This window comes from Triturus cristatus, chromosome 8 (genome assembly GCF_964204655.1).
Source record: "Triturus cristatus chromosome 8, aTriCri1.1, whole genome shotgun sequence".
NCBI lineage: Eukaryota > Metazoa > Chordata > Amphibia > Caudata > Salamandridae > Triturus > Triturus cristatus.
The window spans coordinates 1,682,371,845-1,682,398,539 of record NC_140591.1 but is presented as its reverse complement, the minus strand read 5'-3'; the positions used below and the strand labels follow the sequence as shown (position 1 = coordinate 1,682,398,539).

At 47.2% G+C, this 26,695-nt stretch overlaps 1 protein-coding gene across 2 annotated transcripts in view; it reads right to left on the bottom strand.

Annotated features, from left to right (window-relative positions):
* Nucleotides 1-26,695, bottom strand: part of LOC146808596 (tyrosinase-like) — a 414,148-nt gene that overhangs the window by 202,808 nt on the left and 184,645 nt on the right. For both annotated transcript variants that reach the window (XM_085623618.1, XM_085623617.1), the window contains one exon: nt 25,932-26,136. In XM_085623618.1, coding sequence (XP_085479744.1) covers nt 25,932-26,136 — 205 coding nt within the window. The remainder of the gene's footprint in view (nt 1-25,931; nt 26,137-26,695) is intronic.

Sequence of the window (26,695 nt, the reverse complement as noted above, 5' to 3'; positions counted from 1 at the left end):
GACATATGTTTAAAACTAAGGAAAGCATCGGGCCACCGGGACAGTCCTTTGAAAACCGAGACTGTCCGGGGAACTCCAGGATGTCTGGTCACTCTAGAACAGGCATGACAAGTAGGTTTAGTTAATTTGGGAGGGGGGGAGGTAGTCCTCTTAGCCAACATGTCAGGAAGTATCTCCGAATGAGTAAACAATTATAATATCCAACTGCTAGCGCATTTTCTGCCAATCACATGGACGTTTGCAATGATGTATCTCTACCAGAGGACATGTGGTCAGCCAAAAACCTATGTGCTCGCACTAGCAACAGTAGCGGGTACAAAGACAGTTTGTGGAGTCCTACCCTGTCTAAACATAAAGCAACGTGCTCACAATGTCCAGCAAACCAAAAGTGCGGACGTCCCTTTCAGGGAGTTACGGCAAACTCCTGGCGGCTCTTTCTTCAGACACAAACCTCACAAAAGATAAATAACAAGATAAAGGCAAAAGCAGTGTGCACACCCGCTGCTCGCTCACGCAGCAATACTCCATGGGAGTGACCTTCTAAGACAAGCATTTACAATGCAATGGTCTCGGCAATATTATAGGTAGAGCTATTGGTATTGCTCATTATTTTTTTATCATTTTTGTATCCCTAAATAAATGGCATTGTCATTTCTATTGGCATTAGCTTTTTTTTGCATATGTGATACCTATTGCATTAGCAGAGAGAGAGTGAGGTAGTGAGAGAGAGAGGTAGATAGAGAGTGAGGTAGTGAGATAGAGAGTGAGGTAGTGAGATAGAGAGAGTGAGGTAGTGAAAGAGTGAGGTAGTTAGGGAGAGGGATGTTGTGAGGTAGTGATATATAAGCATAGAGTGATGTTGTGATGTAGTGAGATAGAGAGAGAGGTAATGAAAGAGAGAGTGAAAGTGAGTTAGTGAGATAGAAACAGTGAGGTAGTGAGATAGAGAGTGATTGAGGTAGTGAGTGAGAGAGAGTGATGTAGATAGTTAGGTAGAGAGAGAGAGTGAGTTAGTGAGAGAGAGTGATTGAGATAGTGAGAGAGAGAGAGAGAGAGAGAGAGAGAGTGAGGTAGTGAGAGAGTGAGGTAGTGAGAGAGAGAGGTAGAGAGATAGTGAGGTAGTTTTAGAGAGAGAATCAACTACATAGACATATAGACCTAGTCACATAGATGTAGACATACACTATGTCATTGATCTACACATACAGAGCCACACATACACACATACAGAGCTACTCACACACATATACAGAGCCATACAGATACAGAGCCACATACATACACAGTCACCCACATACAAATACAGAGCCACCCAACATACATTATGAGGCATATGCGGAGCTGCATACAGCTTCAAATTAAACCAGATCATTTACAGGCAACCGTTAACAGCAAAGTGTACCACGGCCCAGCGGGTTCGGCTGTGGTGCGCCGTTGGGAGAGGATGTGTTGGAATTCCGGCGATGGGCAATGCCACCAGACCTGTGAAAAGGCACCTCTGGCATGTCGGCACTGCGCCTGCAGATGCTGAAGCAAGTAATTAATCAGCTTTACAGGCCAGGGCCTTACCACCCTGCATTCGCCTGATCTCGGAGCTAAGCAGGCCTGGTCCTGGCTAGTACCGGGATGGCAGACCTCCAGTTGCTCGAAGCTCGAGTTTTGGTTTCGATATTAAAGTGAGTTAATAAAGAAATGCCCGGGTCTGGATGTGCGTGCGCATGTGTCTGGTGGGGAGCCTCGGCCCAGTCTTTATGCCTCCTGTGGGGAGGGAGTGGCCCTGAGCCAGGCCTGGGAAGGAGCCAGTCCCGAGGCTCCCTGGCTGCTTGTACCTGCCCATCGTGAGGTGAGGGCGTGGCGGTTCGGCGCTCGCTGCTGACATCTGCGGTCACTGCAGGTCACACTTCAGGATCAACTCCCAGCCCTCCTCCTGCCGGGGTCAGTATATTGAGCACCATCGCTCTGGGTCATAGTGACACCAGTTGTTCGTAGCACCTAGAAACAGCAGAGGTGCTATACCAGACGCTCTCTGTGTAATTACACAGTCTACGACCGTAAATACATGGCCACAAAAGACGTCTGCATTTCCCAAAAGGTGGTATTGACAGCCCGGGGGGTTGAAACATTACAGCCCCCTGCTGCTGATAAGGACCGGACGGCCCCGGGTCACCAGGACGCAGTGCTAAGTGATGTTTGTTTACCAGCACTGTGCATTCTGGGAGTTGTGGTTCTGCTGCGTTCGGTTGGATCAATTGAAGTAAGGTCCCTGGATCCAGTGAAAGAAATGCCCAGGTCTGGATGTGCGTGCGCATGTGTCTGGTGGGGAGGTCCCTCTCTCTCAGATATAAGTCAGGATTTAGTCGTCAACTGTTGGGGGTCACAAAAATAGGAAAGGGGTCCTAGGTACAAAGGTATTCCTTGCTTCCATCCACTCTTCCTGTGTCGTGCATCGGAAGCTCTGGGACGCAATGGCCCAGAATTAAGAGGTGGGCAATCCACTGAAAGTTTGGACCAGGCTCGAGCCTGAAGCTCGGCTCTGGCTCGGCTTGAGGCCCTGTTGGAACCTCGAGACCACGACGAGCCGAGCTTTCATGTGCCTTTTGCCACTCCCCTCCTTCTTCCTGGTCCTGGATGTTGCGGTTAGGGCCAGAGCTGCGGACTTCGGAACTTGGCAGCCAGGGTTGAGTCTCGGCAGCGCTCAACATCCTGTGATTCTGGGCAAATCACCTAACCTCCCCATCTCTATAAACAAAGAATGGTGGCCACGTGTAATGTAAGTGTTGGCAATGGAAAGTACCTGCGTTTCGAGTTTTTACAAAATACAAACTACAGCAAAATGCACATAGGTAAAAACAGATCTTTAGCATAAGAGAAGACAAACAGATAGCTATTTACTGGCTGCTTTGTACAACGTGAAACCAGAAAGGGTGGATAAATCGCGGCTTCCCCTCTTAAATTGTGTGAACTTAGGCAAATATTTATTTTCACCAAAACTCTCTTTCCTTCATAATCACCTATTAAAGCACTTTCAAATAGGTGCGTTCAGAGTATGCTATTGTTGCTCTATAATATTCTGGGCCACGTACAGTGTTTATATGACCCATATCCTGCCACTTATTTCAGTAATGGTTCATGTTTAAAAACTATCCCTTTATGTAGTTCTTGGCGCGGTTTCATAATGTGAGGTATCAATGGCAAAGTTTCTACATCTTTAAGAAATGCACTGTTTTAAATTTTGAAGGGACTTGATCACATTTTACATGATGTGTGTTGTACGAGTTACATCGCAGCCATTTTCAGGGCTGGGCTCGTGCACAAGCTCGAAGATTCGAGCAAGAACCTTGACTCAGCTCTGGCTCGGCTCTCCCTGTTCATTTGTTGGCTCGCCCACCTCTTTCCGGAGTGCTCAAGCCTGGCCGGGTCCACGGCTATCGGTGAGTGAGACTCTCGCCTCCTCTCCCCATTCTGCTGGCTGCCAGCGCTCCCTTTCCCAGACCACGGATGCAAGATTTTTCCAGTACTACGGCCAAGTGTGGTGTAATGGGGACCCCGCTCTTCGGAGTGTATGGTCCTCGGGGAGCCCCGCGGATGGGGCAGCTAGCAGGGCGGGGCTCAAGCTGGGAGCGTGAGAGAGGGGACACGGAGTGTGAGAGAAATTAGAAAGAGAGAAAGTCAGGGGGTTCGGTGGGAAGAAGGAAAACAAAGACGCGTGAGAGAAATTAAGAAGAGAGAAAGTCAGGGGGGATTCGGAGGGAAAAAGAAAACAAGGAGCCAGAAAAGGCGGGTCAGAAAATGCAATAAGTTGGAAATGTTACACATAGTAAATGACATAAGCCACCTAAATACACGCAGAGAACTTCACATGAGTATAAACAGTGCGTTCTGAAGGTGTTCAGGCTTACTTTTCCCACTTCCCCATGTCAACTTTCTTCTAATCAGCCCTTTCCAAGATGGCTGCGAAAATGACGTCTGATTTCTGTTTTGATTAGACACAAGCCGGTAGTGTTGGGATGGCTGCATGATTTGTTTCTTCCTGCCTGGAGTCAGCCTGTATCGTTGCAAAAATGGCAGCGCCTGTCGAAGACGGTGTGCATGCACCAATGCCAGGCAGATGTGGTTTCTACGTGGCAAAAAAGAGCAGATTCTGCAAAATGATTGTGTCAGAAGGAAAGGTTATGCGGGGAGCACGCAACGCACGGAAAGGAAGTATGGAGTATTTTTAGGTTGAGTTTAATATTAATAGACAGTGCAGCTGGTTGTGAAAGACGTATTGTGAATTTACCAGTAATGTAAATAAGCTATGCAGCCCGAGCAAAGTAAAGAGGAACAAGCCGAGGGCACCGGAAGACACCACCGCCTTTCTCCGAGGCAGAGCAGAAATGCCTCGGAGAAACGCAGCGTCCTTTTCGGATTTGGGGGCGTGTTTTGCTGTTATCTCCTCCTTGAGACTTCTTGCAAAAAACACGCCCCCCGATCCGAAAAGGACGGGGCCTGATCTGAATGACTGACCTCTTCTCCAATGGCTGGCCAGCATTCAAGAGGCCAGCCAATGGAGAACAGGGGAGAAGAGGGGCGGGTTCAAGCCCCTCTTCTCCAAGTCATTAAATCTCTCGACTTCCGGTTCTGCCTTCGGCAGACCGGATGGTCCCGAGACCTAAAAAGGTGGGACATGCACCCACCATTAGCCATTTGCAGGCTAGGATTTTTCAATGACAGGCTCAAAAGCTAATCCAAAGCGTGGGAGGAGCCAGACCTCACAAAGTACAGACAACAGATCGCCTACAGCGCAAGCGCTGTTTAGGCTTGACCTAAAAAGGAGAGGATGTGTACATGTGTATATCACCATGCATTTGGGCCACGATGTTATGGTGACCCAGCAAGATCATGGATGTGCAAGCATGGAGCACTACACACATAAGGCTTGACACAGTCACCAATTTGTTTATTTTTTATTTACCATTCCAAGATGGCTTATGCCAATCTTCAAGTGGTGAATAAAATAGTTTATTCAGGCATGTGCAAAAGTTGTTTTTTCGAAAGGAGTGACACGCCAACAAAATGCAGGTGCTGGGCCCTACAAAAGAACGTAAATAAAAAAGATGGTTTTTTTTTTAGAAACAGTGGCAACTGTAGGTAGGGAAGCAGAAAATGAGTAAGACGGAGAAGTCAATGGAGAACTAAGGGACTAACAGTGCAAGGAACAACAAAGCAGGTTTAAGCAGGGGAATTAAAACAGGTAAAAAAGGTAGACGTGAAGGCAGGAATGGATGAGCTGGGAATGGAGCTACAGGGAGTATTTAGGGTGGCAGGTGTTTGAGTCAGGAACCAGCACAGTTGAGAGAAAGCAAGAAACACTTGATCTCCCTGGGAGGGCTCAACCAAAGCAGTTCCCTCAATTTGAACAGTGGAAGTACCCACGCCATCCAATCAAATGAATGGTAAACAGCTATACTCCGGGGGAGGGACATTTATAAGAAGAGGAAGTACATACATTAACATTTCAAACAAAAAGTAGAAATAAATTGAAATAAATTGATATAACTCAACATTGGTTCATACAGGGTTTTATTTTAAGCCCCTACCATCTTATTCTTGTGTGTGAATGTCCTTTCCTAAAACCCTTCCTAGCCTTTTATAAACCCTCCTTAAACCCCTCCCATTTAAAGGTAAGTATGGCCCCTTTTCCAGCTGCTCGCATTGGTTCCTTCCTCATTTACTTCTAAGTAGTACATTTACATGTGTGAGAAGGTAGGAGCGGTGGAGGGAGGTGGAGATTTACACGTCTCAGTTTGTGACTTGCATTTCGCAGTCAGTAAGTAGCACTGCTGCAGTACCAGCTTACGTACTGGACAACACAGCTTGTGAATCGGTCCAGTAATGCCAGTCATTGTCACAGAAGTAACTGGGGATTAAACAGTTCCGCAATATGAACAGCCAGAAAAGCATACTATTGAATGTATAAACCAGAATACTGCTTGAACTAACTGAAATGGTCAGAGATCTGACATACACTTACCATTTCTACAAGTTTAGCATGATGGAGCATGGACCAACTACTGGGACCCACTTAGGTCCACTCTAGACAGTATCTTCCTGGTAATGAAGACCTGTGGAGTCCCGTGTTACGGATGCATCCTGCAGCAGAGGCAATGCGAGGTCCAGGTGAGGAAATGCATCGCACTGCAGCAGTTCTGGACATATGTGAAGTACGATGTGATGTCCTTGCGTGGAGATGTTTCACACAGTGGTAGTTCGAATGTGCTGCAATGAGTGATGCAAATTCCTTGCATCAAATAAATCTGCACAGCAGAGGCTATGTGTGGGTTCTGAGAGCGATGTGTCGACCAGCAAAAATGATGCACTGATGCACTGGTTCTGCGGGAGATAAGCAGTGCTGCTGAAGAGATGTGTCGGTTCTGCCGAATCCATAGATGGGCTGGCAAAGCAACCTCAGGCCCACCTCCAAGGGTCTGAGCCTGGGGTGGCACCAATTGGGAGAGCATGAGTCAAATATGGTAGAGTCCAGGTGCAGGATTCAAGGTTGTTGGAAAACTGTTCTGTCTCTGAGGCTTCCGATCAGGAGACCAGCCAACTAGCCCTTGGAGCTACTTTGGGGTCTTAAGTTTAGAGCTACAGGTCCAGTCCTTCTCACTAAGGCAAGAGGGCAGCAGGTCAGTATAGGGCGGCAGTCCTTCCTGAAAGAGTCCAGAGGCCCAGAAGTGTACTGAAGAGTTGGATCTAAGGATCCAATGTTTATACCTGATGCCCATTTTGAAGAAGATGAAGGCTCTAGAAGTTTTTACCCCTGAGGTATCAGGCACCCCCTTCCTTACTGTCATATCTATCGCTTGTCTGGGGTCACAAAAGACCAGTTTTAAACCATATGTTAGGGTACTCAGACAGAGACGTTGTGATGTGCAAGTGTGGTAGGTGACACCTCCTCCCACCATTGACTCAGTGGCCCATCCTGCCAACTCCTGTCTTCCCTTTGTTTCACTATCTAGGAGCAATAGACAAAGATCAAATGCCAGCTACGACTAGTCATGTGATCCAGGTGTGCTGGCTGCAGGCACCAAATGATTAGGGCAAGAAAATGGCAACTTTCTAAAAGTAGCACTTTCGGACTTACAACAAAAAATTCGACATCACTGTTAAAGAGGGCTTTAAATTACAATTCTTTAGACACCAAACTTGACATGACTTCAATGTAATGAGGTAAACCAATGTTATACTATTGTAAAGGTAGGCCTTACAGTAGTGAAAACACATTTGTGAGTTTTTCACTACCAAGACATGTAAAACTTAAAAGTACATGCCCAACTTTTTAAATACACTGCACCCTGTCCTCTAGGCTGCTCAGGGCTTACGCTAGGGATGACACATGCATTAAAAAGGAAGGTTTGTGCCCAGCAAAGGATTATTTTTTCAGACGGAAATGGCCATGTAAACTGCACACACAGGCTGCAATGGCAGGTCTGAGACATGTTTAAAGGGCTACTTAAGTGGGCGGCGCAGTCAGTGCTGCAGGCCCAGTGGTGGTGTCATGTAGTTTCTAACCTGCTGTAGGAACTGCTTGTTTGTGGACAGCTTAACCACTGGGTTGGTTCCAGACTGATTCTAAGCAACCCCTCGTGATATGTCGTGCTATAGGCCTGCCAGCTCACAGTGCCACCACAAGCACCCCTAAACCTAGGCGAGTAGCAAGTGGTTCTGACAAACTCTGAACATGACAAACCTGACCCCCCCCCCCAATGAATTGTGGTAAAAGATCTAGAACCTTTTTGCTCAGTCATTTGTACACTTTTATTCTCAGAGAAATATACAAGGATTACACAGAGGGATATTTTCAATGTTTATTGAACCAGCGTGATTCTTGTATAAAATATATGTACAGCAATAATCAATAGAGAGAAGCAGATGAAAGTGATTAGAAGCACTAAAACAGTGAATAGAATAAAAAGTTCCACCATCGTGCTAATACAGTATATAAATGCAGGCATATAAAACAATCTAAAAATCTGGCTTAGTCGTATTATGCAGTCCCTAACCCAAGTTTCTAGATCGTGTGTGTGTGTACATTCTGCAGAGAATACCTGTACTGGATGATCCAACCCCAGTTACATCAAGGGAAAGAATGTAAGTTCTCGTCTAGGTTAAAAGCTGGACACCCATTTGCAGAGATATCAGCAAGCCGCAGCGCCAAAGCTTTAGCATGTAGAGACCTCACCAATGACAGCATCGCGCTCCTCTAATTAAACTCAGAAATGCTTGTTTGTTTATAATAAAATACATCCTTGAGTCCCGTGCAAGCCTGCATTTTTATGGTTTATAGATAGTCATGTTGCCTCAAGGATGAAAATAGAACAACATTTGCAGAATGCGTCCTGAGGCTTTGTACGTGGTGTTCAAGGAGCCATCATAATGTTAAGCAAAGCAGAATTGGCAAGTGAAGCCGTTTCAGAGAAACAAATCCAATATTGCCATGCATGCAAATGTGTGTAAAAGAGTATTGAGTGAAAGAGAAGGCAATTTAAGAAACGTGTTCAGAGTAAAAGATGGCACAGTTTTTTAAATTGGCCTAATTAGGACACATAACACCCACTCCTCAGACAAAGGGGCAACCAATAAGCTATCTAAAACATAGAAATGCTATATAAAACATTGGCATTAAAAACTATGATATGAAAACACCTAAAATTAACTATCAAAGGGGAAATCATACAATTTGAAAGTTAAGGCACATGGAAAACCATTTGCTTAAAAGTAAAAAAAATGAAAAGTCGATAAAATCTCATTTAAAATCACTCTTTAGAAAAATCAGGCCAACTTTAAGTGTTCCCACCAAATGGAATAGCCACCTGTTTACGTGTTCTGCATGGTAGATGAAACATATCTGTATCCAACAACATCAGAGATTGTTCCCAGAAGCGTACCTCGAAGCAGGTTTATGGAGCAAATGTGTTCCCATCCAGCCCCCCTAGTAGCTGCTGAGGGTGTAACGACAGCCAGTAAATGGTTCACAGAGCCAAAATCCATGGCACTAGGAGCTGAAGCATCCCAGGATGGCTCGAAAAATGAGTTCAGGAGCAATGAAATATGCTGAGGACAACCATACAAATGGGCCTCCAAGGGGTCCAGCACTGCATCTATGTCCGACGGCTCAACCAAATGTGATCAAAGGCATACATCCAGGGCACATTAATTAGTGCACAGCAGATAGCAGAATACAGGTTTCACAAGTGAAGCCAGACCGGCTGAAAGAACAAGAACCAATGTTCATTTAGTTCCCAAAGTCGAGGTGTACCAAAGCATTGCACCATGCAGTCACGGCACAGCAGCTCAAGTGGTAGTGCTTGTTCCATTTTTTTTTTAACTGGGACATCCATTGCGGAGCAGAAAAAATTAAAAAATCAGAGTTTTGGCAACAAGGAGCAGTACAAGCTGAAGACCTCCAAAGACACCTTCAAGTACGGAGTGTCTACAGGGTGGAATTACTACAAAAACTGTCTGGAAGGTATTAACCAACCCAGAGCCTATAGACTTAAAAAAGTGCACTATTCCCTTTGTATAAGACTTGTTAAAAAATAAGATGGACCAACTCCCCAAAATACAGTGTGAAGTTAGTATGAAGTAGCGCCTGTATCTCTGAAGATGACCAGGCAACCTGGAGATCAAACATCTCTTTAGCAGATGTTAAGGCTACATCTCTTTGAAACAGGATGGCTTTCAATTTGCTTAGAGCATGGGTACTCACAAACTTTATCTCGGGGGCCAAATTTACAGTGTGGTTTGTGGCCAAGGGCTGCACCGGTGGGGGCGGGGTCAAAGGGGGTGGGGCGGGGCTAAAGCAAAAAAAATAATTGTGACCATGAGGTTGAACACAGGTCCCTGTAACAGACGCCTTTGTCCACTGAGCCACGAGACCCGGCATACACACATCTCTCTCTCTCTCTCTCTCTCTCTCTCTCTCTCTCTCTCTCTCCCTCTCCCCCTCCCTCCCCTCTCCCTCCCCTTCCCCTCCCTCTCTTCACCTCCCTCTCCCTCCCCCTCCCCTTCCCTCTTCCTCCCTCCCCCTGTCTCTCCCTCCCCCTGTCTCTCTCTCCCCCTGTCTCTCTCTCCCCCTGTCTCTCTCTCCCTGTCTCTCTCCCCCTGTCTCTCTCTCCTTGTCTCTCTCCCCCTGTCTCTCTCCCTGTCTCTCTCCCTGTCGCCCTCCCTCCGTCGCCCTCCCTCCGTCGCCCTCCTTCCTCTGTCTCCCTCCTCCCTCTGTCTCCTTCCTCCCTCTGTCTCCCTCCCTGTCACTCTCTGTCTCCCTCCCTGTCTCACTCCCTCTCCCTCTGTCTCTCTCCCTCTGTCACCCTCCCTCTGTCTCCCTCCCTCTATCTCTCCCCTGTCTCTCTCCCTCTTTCCTTCCCTCTGTCTCCCTACCTCTCCCTCCCGGTCTCTCTCCCTCCCTCTGTCACCCTCCGTCTCCCTCCCTGTCACCCTCCGTCTCCCTCGCTGTCTCCCTCCCTCTCCCTCTGTCTCTCTCCCTCCGTCTCACTCCCTCTCCTTCTCTCTCCCTCCATCTCCCTCCCTCTGTCTCCCTCCCTCCATCTCCCTCCCTCTGTCCCTCTCTCTGTCTCCCTCCCTCTATCTCTCCCTGTCTCTCTCCCTCCCTCTGTCTCCCTCCCTCTCCCTCTGTCTCCCTCCCTGTCTCCCTCTCCTTCCCTCTGTCTCCCTCCCTCCCTCTGTCACCCTCCGTCTCCCTCCCTGTCTCCTTCCCCCCTCCCTCTCTCTCCCTCCCTCCCTCTGTCACCCTCCGTCTCCCTCCCTGTCTCCCTCCCTCTCCCTCTGTCTCTCTCCCTCCCTCTCCCTCCCTCCCCCTCTGTCTCCCTCCATCTTTCTCCGTCTCCCTCCCTCCATCTGTCTCCCTCCCTCTGTCTCCCTCCTCTATCTCTCCCTCCCTCTGTCTCTCTCCCTCTGTCTCCCTCTCCCTCCCTCTCCCTCCCTCTGTCACCCTCCGTCACCCTCCCTCCGTCTCCCTCCCTCTGTCTGTCTCCCTCTCTCTGTCTCTCTCTCTGTCTCCCTTCCTCTCCCTCTGCCTCCCTCCCTCTTCCTCTGTCTCCCTCCCTCTGTCTTCCTCAGACTGCGCCTCTCTGTCTCCCTCTCTCTGTCACCCTCTGTCTCCCTCTCTCTGTCAACCTCTGTCTACCTCCCTCTCCCTCCCTCCATCACCCTCTGTCATCTCACCCAGTGCGTGTGTCAGCCCTCAGCCCCGGCTGAGAGCTGCACCCGAGTACTTCACAGGTCTTTAAAAGACCATTTACATGTTAACAAAGCTTTGTTGTATTTCACCTCTTAGGCCCCTGCATCTCCACTTTGAAAATCACTGGAACCCCCCGGCCCCCACAGAGCAGCGTCTCAGAGTCCGGGCTGCTTGCTAACACAATTTAATTTATTGTTTTTAAACACAGGTAGGATGTCTGCAAGGTCCGAGGGCCGCCAAGGAAGGCTTGCCGGGCCGCTGGCGGCCCGCGGGCCGTACTATGAGTAACCGTGGCTTAGAGCATCAAAGCGTTTGTTGGAAACATTTATCGAAGACCATAGCGTAGCCTCCCTAACTGCGCGGGAAGATGGAAACATAACTTGAGTATAACAAGTAACTATGGAATTTATAGGCACCAGATAAGCAATGTCGGGTTTCATTCCACAACAACCTTGATTGTTAAGCATCAAATAGCTCCCATTTGAGAGTAATCCGAAAGCCGGAAGAAGCACAGCCACTGGGGAACCTTTCAGGTAACAGGAGAAGTTCACTACAGACGCATTACAAGCCCCGTGAAGCGAGATGTCCTTGCAGACTACGGACCCACTTTAAGTGTTCTCACAGTCAGAACCATTGAGAAAGACTACTTTATTCCCATTCCTACATCAAAACTTTAAAGACAGTTTCCCATACTCGTGCACAAACCCTTTCCCCAATGCTTAATATCTGCCTGCTTGGTGGTGTTGCAGACAATATAGGAAATGGGAAGGTGAAATTGGCAAAGTAATATACCCATGGATTATCCAATTCACAGACAGCGTTTCCTCAACGGTGAAAGGTAACTTCACTAGTTTTTCAATGTGTAACATGGTGTACTTTGCATCTTTACATGCCATGAGTATTTGTTGCACCATCAGATAATATGACGAAAACAGACTTGTGGCAGTTATATAGTGCTATGGCATATGGACAGAACATAGTGTTTGAATCATCGAGCTCAATAGCATATTAGAGCTTGTCTTGTTGTTTAATGTCTATTGCCAATGACACTATGTTTCCCAAAGAGTATGTTCTAGAGGATACGGTTGCCATACTGTTGTCAACCACTGCCAAAGCCTTTTCTAAATTAACTCTGTCAATTTCAAGCAGTCTTTCAGCAGAATCCTGATGAGAAACTTTCCATAATTCATTGTATATGGCATACAAGAAGCATTTTTGACGTGGCTTCTGGGAACCCAATAAAAAGTCCCTGGGATCCAGACAGTGTTGAGATTTTTAGACATGAATCAAGGCACAACTTCTCAACGTTGCAAGTTGCCACCACCTCGAGTGTTCAGACTGAACATAATGCTTGTCAGGACATTTAATTTTTAAACCCTCGGTGTTACCCAGGAATCACACCTAACACATATTATTGTCCAGTGGCCAAACTAATTATCCCTTCCAATTGGGTTCAGATGAATAATATGCGCCACTACGGAGATGGCATCCAATCTATCCTCACTGTAGTGTGTAAATTGTTGCCGATGTTCAAAACATGCAAATGTGTGAATTCGTGTTGTGTTCAGATCTTTCATCTGGCTATTCCAAGACGTTATTTGTGGCACAGTTTTGTTCAGGAAAATTATTTGTTGTGGAAACAGGCATGCTCTAAACAAAGCCTCAGTTCACTGAACCTGCCAGTCTCTCGTCCCCCAAAAAGATGTTATATCTATGCTGTCCCTCCGGAAGTTGAAACTCTGTACAGACAGCTGGGAAAGAAAAGATGCAAAATAGATCAGCTTGGTGTCAGTTAGCATATTTTTCTTTGCAGGTGATGATTCAAGTCTATAAAAATATCAGGCCTGGTCAGCTGTGTCATAATCAGAAAAATATGCAAACCTCTGTGCAAATGATTTTGAACTACACCGTGGTGGTGTAGTGCAATGTTCCCATTGAGTGCCATTGGAAATAGCATGTGGAACACTTGCTTTATGCAGGAAATGATGTCCATAATGCTGAAAACAGAACATGTCATCATAATTAGATGCACCTTCATATAATTCATCTGAGGAAAACACAGTTATATTCTGAAGCTCTTCTGGCAGTCCATGAACTGTATTAATGTCCCAATAATCAAAGACAGTATTAGGGGTAATGACATCATTTAAAGGAATTTTGAACAAATATGGAATTTGTAAAAGTTCAGTGGGACCATGCACATCATACAATACCCTATTACACACAATTACTTTGGGAACTGGAACAGCTAAAATATTCACCAGGGAAAGGGCTCTCAATTCACGGTGTGATGATGCATGCAGTTTGAGTACCAAGTTCACCAATTGTACTGCAGAGCGTTCTGGAAGTTAATGTCCATTTAGAAGCAGCAAAAAGACTGTCACTAAACCAATCCAAAGGATCAGAAAAAGTTACCCGATTGCAATCCAAAGCTCTATCAGTGAAAACAAAATGTGTCCTTTTCAGCCAAAGATAGAAAACACGCACTTTCAAACCGAAAGGAATAGGTGGGGTGGTGGTAGCGGTGGATCAATTGAATCCGACGAGAAGTCATCAAAGTCGATGAAGTAGCCAGAGGCCAAACGATCTATTTTTGGCAGCTTAGCAGGTTTTGTAGAACTGGGAGACGACTCGTTCTGTGGTACATTGACGTAGACAATGTTCTTGTCAGGTTTCTGAATTGAAATCTGAGTTTCCATACTAGTTGATTGTACAGTTATCCCAGTTGTAACAGGTAGAGGACATAATTCTTTGTTGCTGATTGTTGTCTCTTGTTGGAGAGAAGATGCTTCTTCAGTTATCAAAGCTTTCATCTGAACTTTAAATGGTACTAACTAAGACCAATAACTAATATTTCATTTACAGGCCTTGGACGGATACAGTACCTCTTTACTAGGGATTTACAAATTGATTAAAAGTGCCAATTGGGTGTAAGCATATTTTAGCATGTTTTAAGGAGAGAGCACAAGCACTTTAGCATTGGTTAACCATGGTAAAGTGTGCAGAGTTTCATAAAGACAACACAAATGGGCTCAGAAAACAAGAGGGTTGAAGGCAAATATTTGTGGATAACTCTGCAGAAAGGGCCAAGTCCAACACCAGCGTAATCTTAAAATTAGAATTTTTCTCAGTTTAGGAGTAGTAAAGTTAGGACTCCAAACTTTACTACTCCTAAACTGAGAAAAATCCTAACTATATGACTTTCGGTATTCACAGAAGGCATTTAGGAGTCCTAAGGTTAGGAGTCCTAACTTTACTACTCCTAAACTGAGAAAAATCCTAATTTTTAAAATTTCGGTATTCACAGAAGGCATTTAGGACTCCTAACTTCTGTGAATACCGAAATGAGTAAGTGCCTTCTGTGAATACCAAAATGAGTAAGTGCCTTCTGTGAATACCAAAATGGTAGTAAGTTTAGGATTTTGTCTTAAGTTAGTTCTGTGAATCGGGCCCACAGGGCTTATTTATGAGAGCCCTGCATCACTTTTGCAACGTTCTGCGCTCGGAAGGCGTTCCATGGGCTCACCTCGGAAGCTGTAAGGATTTCGCACATCCCCGGGTTTACATGATTTTGTAAATCTGGGGCAGCATCAAAATCTATTGGTGTTGCATGGGAAAACCCGCAGCAATGCCCATGGAATGCCCCCCGGGCACAGCGTAAGGGAATGCAGCGACTTGCGCTGCTTTGTCTTACTCCATATCTCTGCGGCCATGCAAAGTCATGCAGGGTGGCTTTGCATGGCCTCATAGATATTATTGAGTGGCCTGCACTGCTGGAGCATAAAAAAAGCGGGCCAATGGCCGCGCAGGCCTGGTGACGTAACGATAACCCCACAGCCCCTGGGCCCAGCCCTGCAGGCCCCCCTGGCACTGTGTACGGCGGGTTCTTAAGCTCCTACCTGGGACCCCCTCCATACAGGTTTGGTTGCGTCACAGCGCAGGCCCATTGCGCGTGAGGCCCTCTGAATGTCCCGCCCACAGAAGGATAGCGCGCTGAGTATTGAAACGTGCGATCTGCGCATCACAAGGCGTCAAAAGAGAAGTGCACTCATCGGGCTTATATTATCTTCGCGGCTCAGTGAACATGAGCTCGAGTTGAGCACTCATTGTGCACCCCTGAGATGCGACATGTTGTTTACCTCCAGTGTACAGCGAAGAGTCTCCCGTACTGAGGGGCATATTATCAAGAAAGGCGATAAAATTATCGCTGCTTTAGCGGCAGAAAACTGTAGCTAAAACGGCGATAATGCGCTTGATAATATGCTCTATGGAATTCCAATTGAAGCCCATGTTGGATGTGAAGGACATCTAACCTGAGCTTCAATTGGAATTCCATAGAGCATATTATCAAGCCCATTATCGCCGTTTTAGCAGCAGTTTTCTGCCGCTAAAGCGGCGATAATTTTATCGCCTGTCTTGATAATATGCCCCCGAGACTGTGTACATGTGATGGCATTATGGGGTCTGCTTTGAGTATTTTATATTGCTTTAAATGTCAGGTGTTCTACTGATAAAACCTCTTGGTGCACAGTCCCGGCTAGTAATTTCTCCCTTTTCTCCTGTTCATGTCACAATGTGTGTACACAGCTGGGTTTTGCGGGCAGATTCACCACCGTCGCGTGCCTGCAGGCCCTCCTCCCTGCTGTTAGAGGGTCAGTCAGGTGTTGTGCATTTTTCTAAAGCGCCATGATTCTAGAAAACGAGTCAATGCGCTTTACCAACGACGACTGAGACGTGGAGCATTGCCGAGAGCCAGCCCAAATATCAAAGTACAAGAAAACGAAAAGAAAAGCAAACACCTACAAACAGACAATGCAGGGGTCATGGAAGAAGAAAAAGCCTCAGAATGCCGAACAAGAAAGCAGAAGGAAAGACGTCAGACAGCGAGGTGCAAGAGGCGAGGGTTGAGCCTGTGTGAAAGGAGGGCGGGCAGGTAACACACCCAGACAGTGGAGGTCGGGGGGACTATGAGGGCCCTCGTGGAAGACGCTGGGAAATAAACAGAGACCTGCTTATTAGCCCAGTATGGATAGGATGGTGGTGAAACCCCCTCTGTTGCACTGGATGCACTGAATGTACTGGTGCACTGAATGAGCTCCAGTAATGAAACCCTTCTGCATTTCATGATCTTTCACGCATTTATCAACTCCTTGATGTCACTATTGTCGCGGATAGGCGATGCGGAGTTCGGAGGGTAGGCGCTATGACAATGGACACAGGAGAGGGGCTGCGCGGCTCATGTCAATCCGGGAAGTGGGTTCGGTCGCGACAGTGAAGCACTGTCAGTTCAGGAGACTCCCTATCTCAGTCATATGTCACGACTTCTAGGTTTCTAGAACCTGGTACTCTCATCAACGACAACCAAAAGCACCCCCAATTCCCACAGCAAATCTTTTTTACGGTGGGGAAATCAAATTAGACAGTGTTTAGCAAAACAAATACCAGTGAGCTTGGGGGTGTGGCCTAAGGCATAGCTAAAAACAAAGGATCTATTTTATGAGGAATTGGCATAGGGCAGTGCCACATGTCCTACGCCAATCTCAAAGGGCAGGAATGCACCATATTTATTCTTGTTCTTTCCCCTTGCGTTGGCGCACAAATTGCTGCCTGGCACCAACATGGGCAGGTTTGCTTTTGAGCAGGAAGGGCCTCTTTCCTTCACAAAAACAATCCAGAAGGACAATTTCCTCCTTCTGTGGAAGCTGCAGAAAGCAGCACACACGAAAAGAGGAAAAAATGAGGAGAAATAAAAACATTTTGTCCGGGAGGCTTACATTTTTGGCGTTGCCTCAGCTTTACATGATTTTGTAAATGTGTGACAGCATTAAAAAATCCATGGGAACCCCCATGCAACACCGATGGAACACCTCCTTGGATGCAGAGTAAGGCAACGTAGTGACTTGCGAAGCTTTGCCATACTCCATATCTATGAAGCCACGCAAAGCCATGTACGGATACTTTGCATAGCCCCATAGGTATGCTTGAAATGCTTGTTCCGCCGGAGAATCAAAAAAAGTTTTAGGTCTTTCACTTTGAGGCACCCACATATAAAATAATGGGCGGAGTAAATGAAAAATACATTTTAAAAAGTTGTTACTCAGTGGGAAATGCACTGTAGTACATTATGAAACCTCTATTAGCTAATGCACTACAGAGGTCTGTGTGTAACCAGAGACACAGATTTAAATCTTGGTTAGTTCAGTGGAGAATAGTGACTTGTGTATTTTTAGTTCTACACGGTCACAGCCTGTGACAAAAAGCACTGTGAATATGTAAGTAATTTTTAGGTCGAGCCTAGAGCAGCGCATGGCTGTGTCTGGCGAGACTTTTAGTAAGGGCTTCAGAAAATGCTACCACTGTGGCCTAGAGCTCGAGTGCATGTGCGGGCACACGCTTACGAGCAGAGGCACAATATGGCTTTCCTCTCTCCTCATGGGTCACAGATCCTGGCTGTTCTCTCCGTCCTCTGCATTCTGCAGACCTTCTCCAGCCTGCTCATTTCCCTCTCAACCCCTCCCTTTGGACAGGGAGGAGGAAAACTGCTCCTGTATGCAAGCCTCACCACTATTCATGCCATGGAAGTTTGTCAATAGGGCATGAACAGTGCATTTCATTTCTTGAAAACAAGTGTCTCTGTCTCCCTTTCTACTCTGGGCAGCTCACTCCTCTGGCCCCCACCTCTAGGCTTCAAGTTCAGAGTGTGCCAGCAGCTTCACTCTGCAGCTCTTCTTTCCTCCTTCTCCCCCCCCTTTTTCAGAGGGGAGGGGAAGGGAGGCTGGGTCCATTGCAAGCTTCTCAACCAGCAGCTTTAGGTATGTCATAGTAGTGGCTACTTCACCCTTAATACATAGTGCTTATCCCCTCTGCACCCCCCACTCTGTCCTAACACTTATCATCATGTTCAAAGCTCGCCGTGCTTATCCCCCAGCCCCCTCTCTGTCCTAACCCCTATCATCAGGTTCAAAGCTCACCGTGCTTACCCTCCTGTCCCTCGCTCTGTCCTAAAACAGATCATCCGGTACAATGCTCGCCGTGCTTACTCCCCTGCCTCCGCTCTGTCCTAACACGTATCATCAGATCCAAAGCTCGCCGTGCTTACCCCCTGCCTCCCGCTCTGTCCTAACACGTATCATCAGGTTCAAACCTCGCCGTGCTTACCCCCTCTGCCCCCGCCCTGTCCTAACACGTATCATCAGGTTCAAAGCTCGCTGTGCTTACCCCTCTGCCACCCGCTCTGTCCTAAAACTGATCATACGGTTCAAAGCTCGCTGTGCTTACCCCCCTGCCCCCCACTCTGTCCTAAAACAGATCATCCGGTTCAAAGCCCGCCGTGCCTACCCCGTGCCTCGCTCTGTCCTAACACTTATCATCAGTTTCAAAGCTCCCCATGCTTACCCCCCTGCCCCAGCTCTCTCCTAACACTTATCATCAGGTTCAAAGCTCACCATGCTTACCTCCCTGCCCCCAGCTCTGTCCTAAAACTGATCATCAGGTTCAAAGCTCGCCGTGCTTACCCTCCTGCCCCCGATCTGTCCTAACACTTATCATCAGGTTCAACGCTCACGTGCTTACCCCCCTGACCCCCGCTCTGTCCTAAAACTGATCATACGGTTCAAAGCTCGCCTTGCTTACCCCCTCTGCCCCCGCTCTGTCCTAACACTTATCATCAGGTTCAAAGCTCGCCGTGCTTACCCTTCTGCCCCCCAATCTGTCCTAAAACAGATCATCCAATTCAAAGCTCGCCATGCTTACTCCCCTGCCCCCACTCTGTCCTAATACTTATCAGCAGGTTGAAAGCTCGCCGTGCTTACCCCCCTGTCCCCCGCTCAGTCCTAACACTTATCATCAGGTTCAAAGCTTGCCGTGCTTACCCCCTCTGCCCCCGCTCTGTCCTAACACTCATCGTCAGGTTCAAAGCTCACCGTACTGACCCCCTACCCCCCGCTCTGTCCTAACACGTATCATCAGGTTCAAAGTTTGCCGTGCTTACCCCCCTGCCCCCGCTCTGTCTTAACACTTATCATCAGGTTCAAAGCTCGCCGTGCTTACCCCCCTGCCCCCCGCTCTGTCCTAACACTGATCATCAGGTTCAAAGCTCGCCGTGCATACCCCCCCTGCCCCCTGCTCTGTCCTAACACTGATCATCAGGTTCAAAGCTCGCCATACTTACCCCCCTGCCCCCGCTCTGTCCTAACACTGATCATCAGGTTCAAAGCTCGCCGTACTTACCCCCCTGCCCCCCCCCGCTCTGTCCTAACACTGATCATCAGGTTCAAAGCTCGCCGTGCTTACCCCCCGCTCTGTCCTAACACTTATCGGGTTCAAAGCTCGCCGTACTTACCCCCCTGCCCCCCGCTTTGTCCTAACACTGATCATCAGGTTCAAAGCTCGCCGTGCTTACCCCCCGCCCCCCGCTCTGTCCTAACACTTATCGGGTTCAAAGCTCGCCGTGCTTACCCCCCTGCCCCCCGCTCTGTCCTAACACTGATCATCAGGTTCAAAGCTCGCCGTGCTTACCCCCCTGCCCCCCGCTCTGTCCTAACACTGATCATCAGGTTCAAAGCTCGCCGTGCTTACCCCCCTGCCCCCCCCGCTCTGTCCTAACACTGATCATCAGGTTCAAAGCTCGCCGTGCTTACCCCCCTGCCCCCCGCTCTGTCCTAACACTGATCATCAGGTTCAAAGCTCGCCGTGCATACCCCCCTGCCCCCCCCTCTGTCCTAACACTTATCATCAGGTTCAAAGCTCGCCGTGCTTACCCCCCTGCCCCCGCTCTGTCCTAACCCTTATCATCAGGTTCAAAGCTTGCCGTGCTTACCCCCTACCCCCCGCTCTGTCCTAACACGTATCATCAGGTTCAAAGCTTGCCGTACTTACCCCCCTGCCCCTCGCTCTGTCCTAACACTTATCACCAGGTTCAAAGCTTGTCGTGCTTACCCCCCTGCCCCCGCTTTGTCCTGAACCGTATCATCAGGTTCAAAGCTCGCCGTGCCTACCCCCTGTCCCCCGCTCTGTCCTAACACTTATCATCAGGTTCAAAGCTCGCTGTGATTATCCCCCTGCCCCTGCTCTGTCCTAACACTTATCACCAGGTTCAAAGCTTGCCGTGCTTACCCCCCAGCCCCCCGCTCTGTCCTAACACTGATCATCAAGTTCAAAGCTCGCCGTGCTTATCCCCTCTGCCCCCGCTCTGTCCTAATACTGATCATCAAGTTCAAAGCTCGCCGTGCTTACCCCCTGCCCCCGCACTGTCCTAACACTTATCATCAGGTTCAAAGCTTGCCGTGCTTATCCCCTCTGCCCCCGCACTGTCCTAACACTTATCATCAGGTTCAAAGCTCGCCGTGCTTACCACCCTGCCCCCGCTCTGTCCTAACACTTATCATCAGGTTCAAAGCTCGCCGTGCATACCCCCCCTGCCCCCCGCTCTGTCCTAACACTGATCATCAGGTTCAAAGCTTGTCGTGCTTACCCCCCAGCCCCCCGCTCTGTCCTAACACTTATCACCATGTTCAAAGCTCGCCGTGCATACCCCCCCCTGCCCTCCCGCTCTGTCCTAACACTGATCATCAGGTTCAAAGCTCGCCGTACTTATCCCCCTCTGCCCCCGCTCTGTCCTAACACTTATCATCAAGTTCAAAGCTCGCCGTGCTTACCCCCACGCCACTCGCTCTGTCCTAACACTATCATCAGGTTCATACCTCGCCGTACTTACCCCCCTGCCCCTGCACTGTCCCAACACTTATCATCTGGTTCAAAGCTCACCATGCTTATCCCCCTGCCCCTGCACTGTCCTAACACTTATCATCACGTTCAAAGCTTGCCGTGCTTATCCCCCTGCCCCCCTCTCTGTCCTAACACTTTTCATCAGGTTCAAAGCTCGCTGTGATTATCCCCCTGCCCCCCGCTCTGTCCTAACACTTATCATCAGGTTCAAAGCTGACCGTGTTAACCCCCTGCCCCACACACTGTCCTAAGACTTATCAGGTTCACAGCTCACCGTTATGTAGCACAATATCCTTGGTGGTACAACATGAACTGTTGCATGGCTAAACACTTATAAGGTCCGAAAAAAGCGAGACCTACTGGCTATGCCAATGCTTGTTTATACTTGCATTGCATTACCCACAGTAGAAGATAGACTGATACAACATTGTAAATAGTTTTATGATAAAATGATGCTTTCAAAATGTAGATTTTAGTAATACCAGGGCATATGTAATAATTTTTTAGGTCTCGCCTTGGCAGTGCATGCGCTGCATGCGCTGTCTCAGCGAGACATAAAGTAATTAGGGGCAGATTTATGAGCCCCTTGCGCCACTTTTGCGTCACTTTTCCCATGTTAAAAGTGACGCAAAAGTGGCGCAAGGGGCTCATAAATCTGCCCTTTAGTATGTTGGGTGAAATGTCATGTTATTTGTTTCTTTGCTTGCTATTGGCTTAGTTGTGTTAGTGTTTTTGTAATGTCCTTTTCTGTTGGCTGTTGGTGTTTTTTTAACTTCCATGTAGTTCCAATACAGCGGCGCCTAACTACAGTGTACTTTCTTTCACTTTGCCTGCACTTCTTTAATATCTGGTTAGCACGCTGTAGCCTGCCTTCTGCCTTTGTAATTGGAGACTTGAATGCATTTTTTTTATTTACTTTCGTTTTATTACTGTTGTTAATAGATACGCTTTAGCGGTAGCTTTGAAGTGTTATGGGTGCGATTTTTTACAGTGAAAAATTCTGGGGCACACAGCATAGTTGAGAACCAGCGTGCTGAAAACAGGGCAATAATAAAGATGAAACTTTGAACGCGTCGTCAATAAATAATTAACAACACTGTAGCGGGCGGAATTTTCTCTGCGTTATAAGTTTTATGCTTAATATTGCTGTGTTTTGAGCGCGCTGTCTCTGAACTGTAATGTTTGGCCCGGCATTTTTTGGGTATTAGAACATTGTAGCGGAGTATTTTTGACTGCAAACACGGCAATAATAAAGATGACATTTAGAACGCTCAAAAAATTCCTCCCGCTAGAGTCTTGTAACTATATAAAATGTAGGGACAGAAATTACAGTTCACAGCCACTGTGCTCTAAATAGAGCAATAAATGTTGACAACAATGTAGCGGGCGGAAATTTTAGCGCGTTATAAGTTTCATATTTATTATTGCTTTGTTTTCAGCACGCTAACTCTGAACTATTATGTGTGCCCCAGCATTTTTCACGGTAAAAATTCGCACACATAACACTTTAAAGCTTTGAGCACGGTAGCTTTGAAGTGTTATGTGTGCAACTTTTTCCCGGAGAAAATGCTGGGGCACACATAATAGTTCAGAGCTAGCGTGCTGAAAACAGGGCAATAATAAACTTAGAATGCGCTAAAAATTCCTCCCGCGACAGTCTTGTAATTATAAAAACTGTCGGGGCAGAAATTACAGATCACAACCTCAGTAGTGCTTTATTTTGGTGTATACAGCAGCTTTTGCTAGCAAGATATCTGGCTATGGATATTTAACTTTCTACTAGATCACAAGCTGGCGGGGCTGGGGGCGGCCATGACTTGGAGCATTGAATGAGATTGTGCTGCTTAATTTGTGCTAAAGATATACTCTTTTTTTTAATGTAATAGATTTGCCCAGTAAGTTAGTATAAAATGTATAAATAAATTAGGTTAACGTTTTTTTGTGATTAATCGCATTTGCAAGCTGTATGTCAAATGTTTTTATTTTAAATAGTTTTTGGCGTGCCTCGGTGTGAACACAACTTTAGCAGCTTGCTGTGCCTGATGTGCATCCCACAGATGCTGCCTACGAATAGAGTTCAATCGGTCTTCCTCTGCTTGTTAGCGCTCCATTAGCCTGCCCTTGTTTCCTTTCTAAAGTGTAGATGTTCACTCCAAAACATCACACTATCGCAGACTTTCGGTCTGCTTTTGGCCACCTAAAACCACATTTGATTTCGAGCTTACGTGTAGCGCTGTGACTAAAACAAGCTTCTGCAAACTTCAAATCTGGAAACGTTTGCCTAATGTTACAAATTTGCCCTTAATGACTAGATCGTTTTTTTATTAGTAACACAGTAACTATTTATTTTTGCAGTTAAATATTTATGTGAGAACCGCTACTATTATGTATAATGTATTATGTATGCTTTCGATATGCTTAATTGTTGTTAACATTACACTTTTCTACAGCTTTAAGCCGGGTCCAAGAAGGTACAGCAACAGGGGCCAATGGGCCTGCACATTTATTACCTTTGTCATAGGTGGCTATGTTACTTGACTCGGCTGTCACAACCACAACCACAACCACACACAACCACACACACAACCACAACCACACACACAACCACACCCACACACACAACCACACACACACAACCACACACACACAACCACACACACAACCACACACAACCACACACACAACCACACACACAACCACACACAAAACAACACACACAACCACACACACACAACCACACACAACCACACACACAACCACACACACAACCACACACACACACAACCACACACACACAACCACACACACACAACCACAACAACACACAACCACACACACAACCACAACCACACACACAACCACACCGTCAGTGCACACTTTTACCAGGCACAGACACCATCATTCGTCAGTGCACGCTTTCAGCGGGCACAAACACTACCAGCCATCAGTGCACGCTTTCACCAGGCACACACACACCACCAGCCATCAGTGCACGCTTTCACCAGGCACACACACACCACCAGCCGTCAATGCACGCTTTCACCAGGCACAAACCACCAGCCATCAGTGCACACTTCCATCAGGCACACACACCATCATTCGTCAGTGCACGCTTTCAGCGGGCACAAACACCACCAGCCGTCAGTGCACGCTTTCACCAGGCACACATACACCACCAGCCCTCAGTGCACGCTTTCAGCAGGCACACAAACACCACCAGCCGTCAATGCACGCTTTCACCAGGCACAAACCACCAGCCATCAGTGCATACTTCCATCAGGCACACACACCACCAGCTGTCAGTGCATGCTTCCACCAGGCGCACACACACAAACAGCTGGCAATGCCAATAGCTCAAACTTAATTAATGCAAGACCTATTGTATTGCAAATGCTTGTTTTCACAAGGGCAGTGTGAATACAGTTATGATTAGAAGAAGCACTTCACAGCCCAGTTGTTAACGCTTTGCACTACCACTAAAAAAACAGCAAATCTTTGGCATCACAATCAAAGCTTGTAATTATTCACAGGTACCAAGCACCCTTCACACTAAGGCAGATTAACAAACAGGGCACATGTGCATATCTTTCAGGCAACCAGGTACCCTGGCACGAAAACCTTTCACAGCACAGGAGACTCAGCTGGATTATTTTAACAATCGAAATTAGCCATCATTTTCCAAGACAAAAGCAAACGTTTTGGATTCCAGGCACAAGTGAGGTTGGGGAAACTTTTTGCCAGATAGTGCACCCTACATTTGGGAGCTAGGAAGAAGGAAAAGTACAAGACAAGCACAGAAAATCAGTGTCACTGTTAAAAATCTAGTGCTTCGACCCAGGGTCAGAGAAAACACCTACTTGAGTAATATCAGGCCACCCTGTCAATAATGTGCGTATATTTCAAACTCCATGTACCATGTCATGAAAATGTACCATGTCAGCGCTGGCATTTTACCGAAGCAAACTGTCCTCACCCAACATGCAATCCCTTCAACATGGGCTCTCGTCCTGCAGCCTGGTGACCTGCTTGGGCTTCGTGAAGCTAGTCACATTCTCTTTTCACATAAATACTTTGAGGGTCACTTGTTTTCCCCCACAAAAAAACTAGGGGGCAGATTTACAAGCCCCTTGCGCCACTTTTGCGTCACTTTTCCCATGTTAAAAGTGACATAGGTTCCTATGGGCTTGATCAGTCAGTTACTCGGCCATTTATTTGGCTTCGGGCAAGAATTTAAAGCTTGAGACAACTTCTAAACTCGGGAGCCCATCCCTTTAAAATGGGTAAAACCTAGAGCGCGAGCGGAGACAGGGAAGAAAGGTGGTTTCAAATTTGGACTGGCTGAGTGAAAGCTGTGCATTTCAGGCTCCACAAGCACTGTAAAAGGACTACTCGCAGGAAGTAGTAAAATCAGAAATTACATGCTACTGGCAAGTGGCAGGGCAGTCCAAGAGGCAAGATTCACAGAAAAAAATGAAGTCTCAGAACATTTACAACAGTGCCCGTCAAGATTTGCTTGGGCAGCTCCGGTATTCGCTATTCTCCTGCCCCCTAGGTAGACATGCAGCGCGTTACATTAGGCTGTGACGATTCATGGGTGCCAAGCACCCTTTAGGCTTGCAGATTAGGTAACAGGGCACATGTGCGTTTCTTTCAGGCGACAAAGGGCACCGTGGCATGAAAACATTTCACAGAACAGGACACTCAGCTGGAGCATTTTAACAATCAAAATTAGACTTCTGTTTCCAAGACATAGACAAACGTGTTGGATTCCAGGCTCAAGTGAGGTCAGATAATGCGCGACCCCCTTCCCAGGACTCCGCGGCCCCCCTGCGGGTCGCGCCCCTCAGATCGAAGACGGCTGGCAGTCTGAAGAGTCACTTTTTCATTTCGCGCGCTTTGTGGCAGCTCTGTTTTTCTGATATCAAGACATTTGTTTTAATGGGGTTCAAAGGGATGGGCTTACCTTCTAAAGAAGGCCTGAAGCTGCGCGTTGAACTCTGGTCGTAGGGCCAGGAATCGTACAGACCCCAGTTGTTCACGCACTGGTCCACGTCGGTCTTCGAGGGCCACGTCTTGGTGGCCGCGGAGCTCCTCGTAAGGAAGGGCCATTTCGATGGGTCCGGGCCATTCTTGCAAAAGGTGTCCGAAGTCGAGTTCGCACAGAAGAGCTGAAACAAAAGACAGGAAACAAACACACCTTTAAGCAGTCTCTACATTTCGGGGATGGATACGGCCTTCAGTGACCCTATAGAAAGTGACCGCAGCCTGAGAGCCCATGCTTCCATAAGTGGACACAGTGGCAGAGTTCTGAAGCGAACTAGAAAGAAGGGAGGCATATTGCCACTGTCTGAAATTATGTTTTCTTGCTAATTACATTCTGGAAAGTAATTAGAAAGTATGCAAAACAAGCCTTTGCAATGCAGTAGGTCTGGCATTTGTGAGAGTGAGAGCTACTAGCATTGTAAATGACAATGTCTTTTACCCATGGGCTCTGATCTGGAGTGGAATGGATGGATGTGGTGTGGAATGAATTGGGTTAGATTAGAATTGTTAGTTGTGGAACTGTGTGGCATGGAATAGTGTGGAGTGGAATTATGTGGCATGGTTTGCACTGCAATTATGTGGATAGTAATTATGTGGTATTCAGTGTACTGGAATTATGTGGAGTGGTATTGTGTGTCATGGAGTGGAATTATGTGGATCGTTATTTTGTGTTGAGAAGTGGTA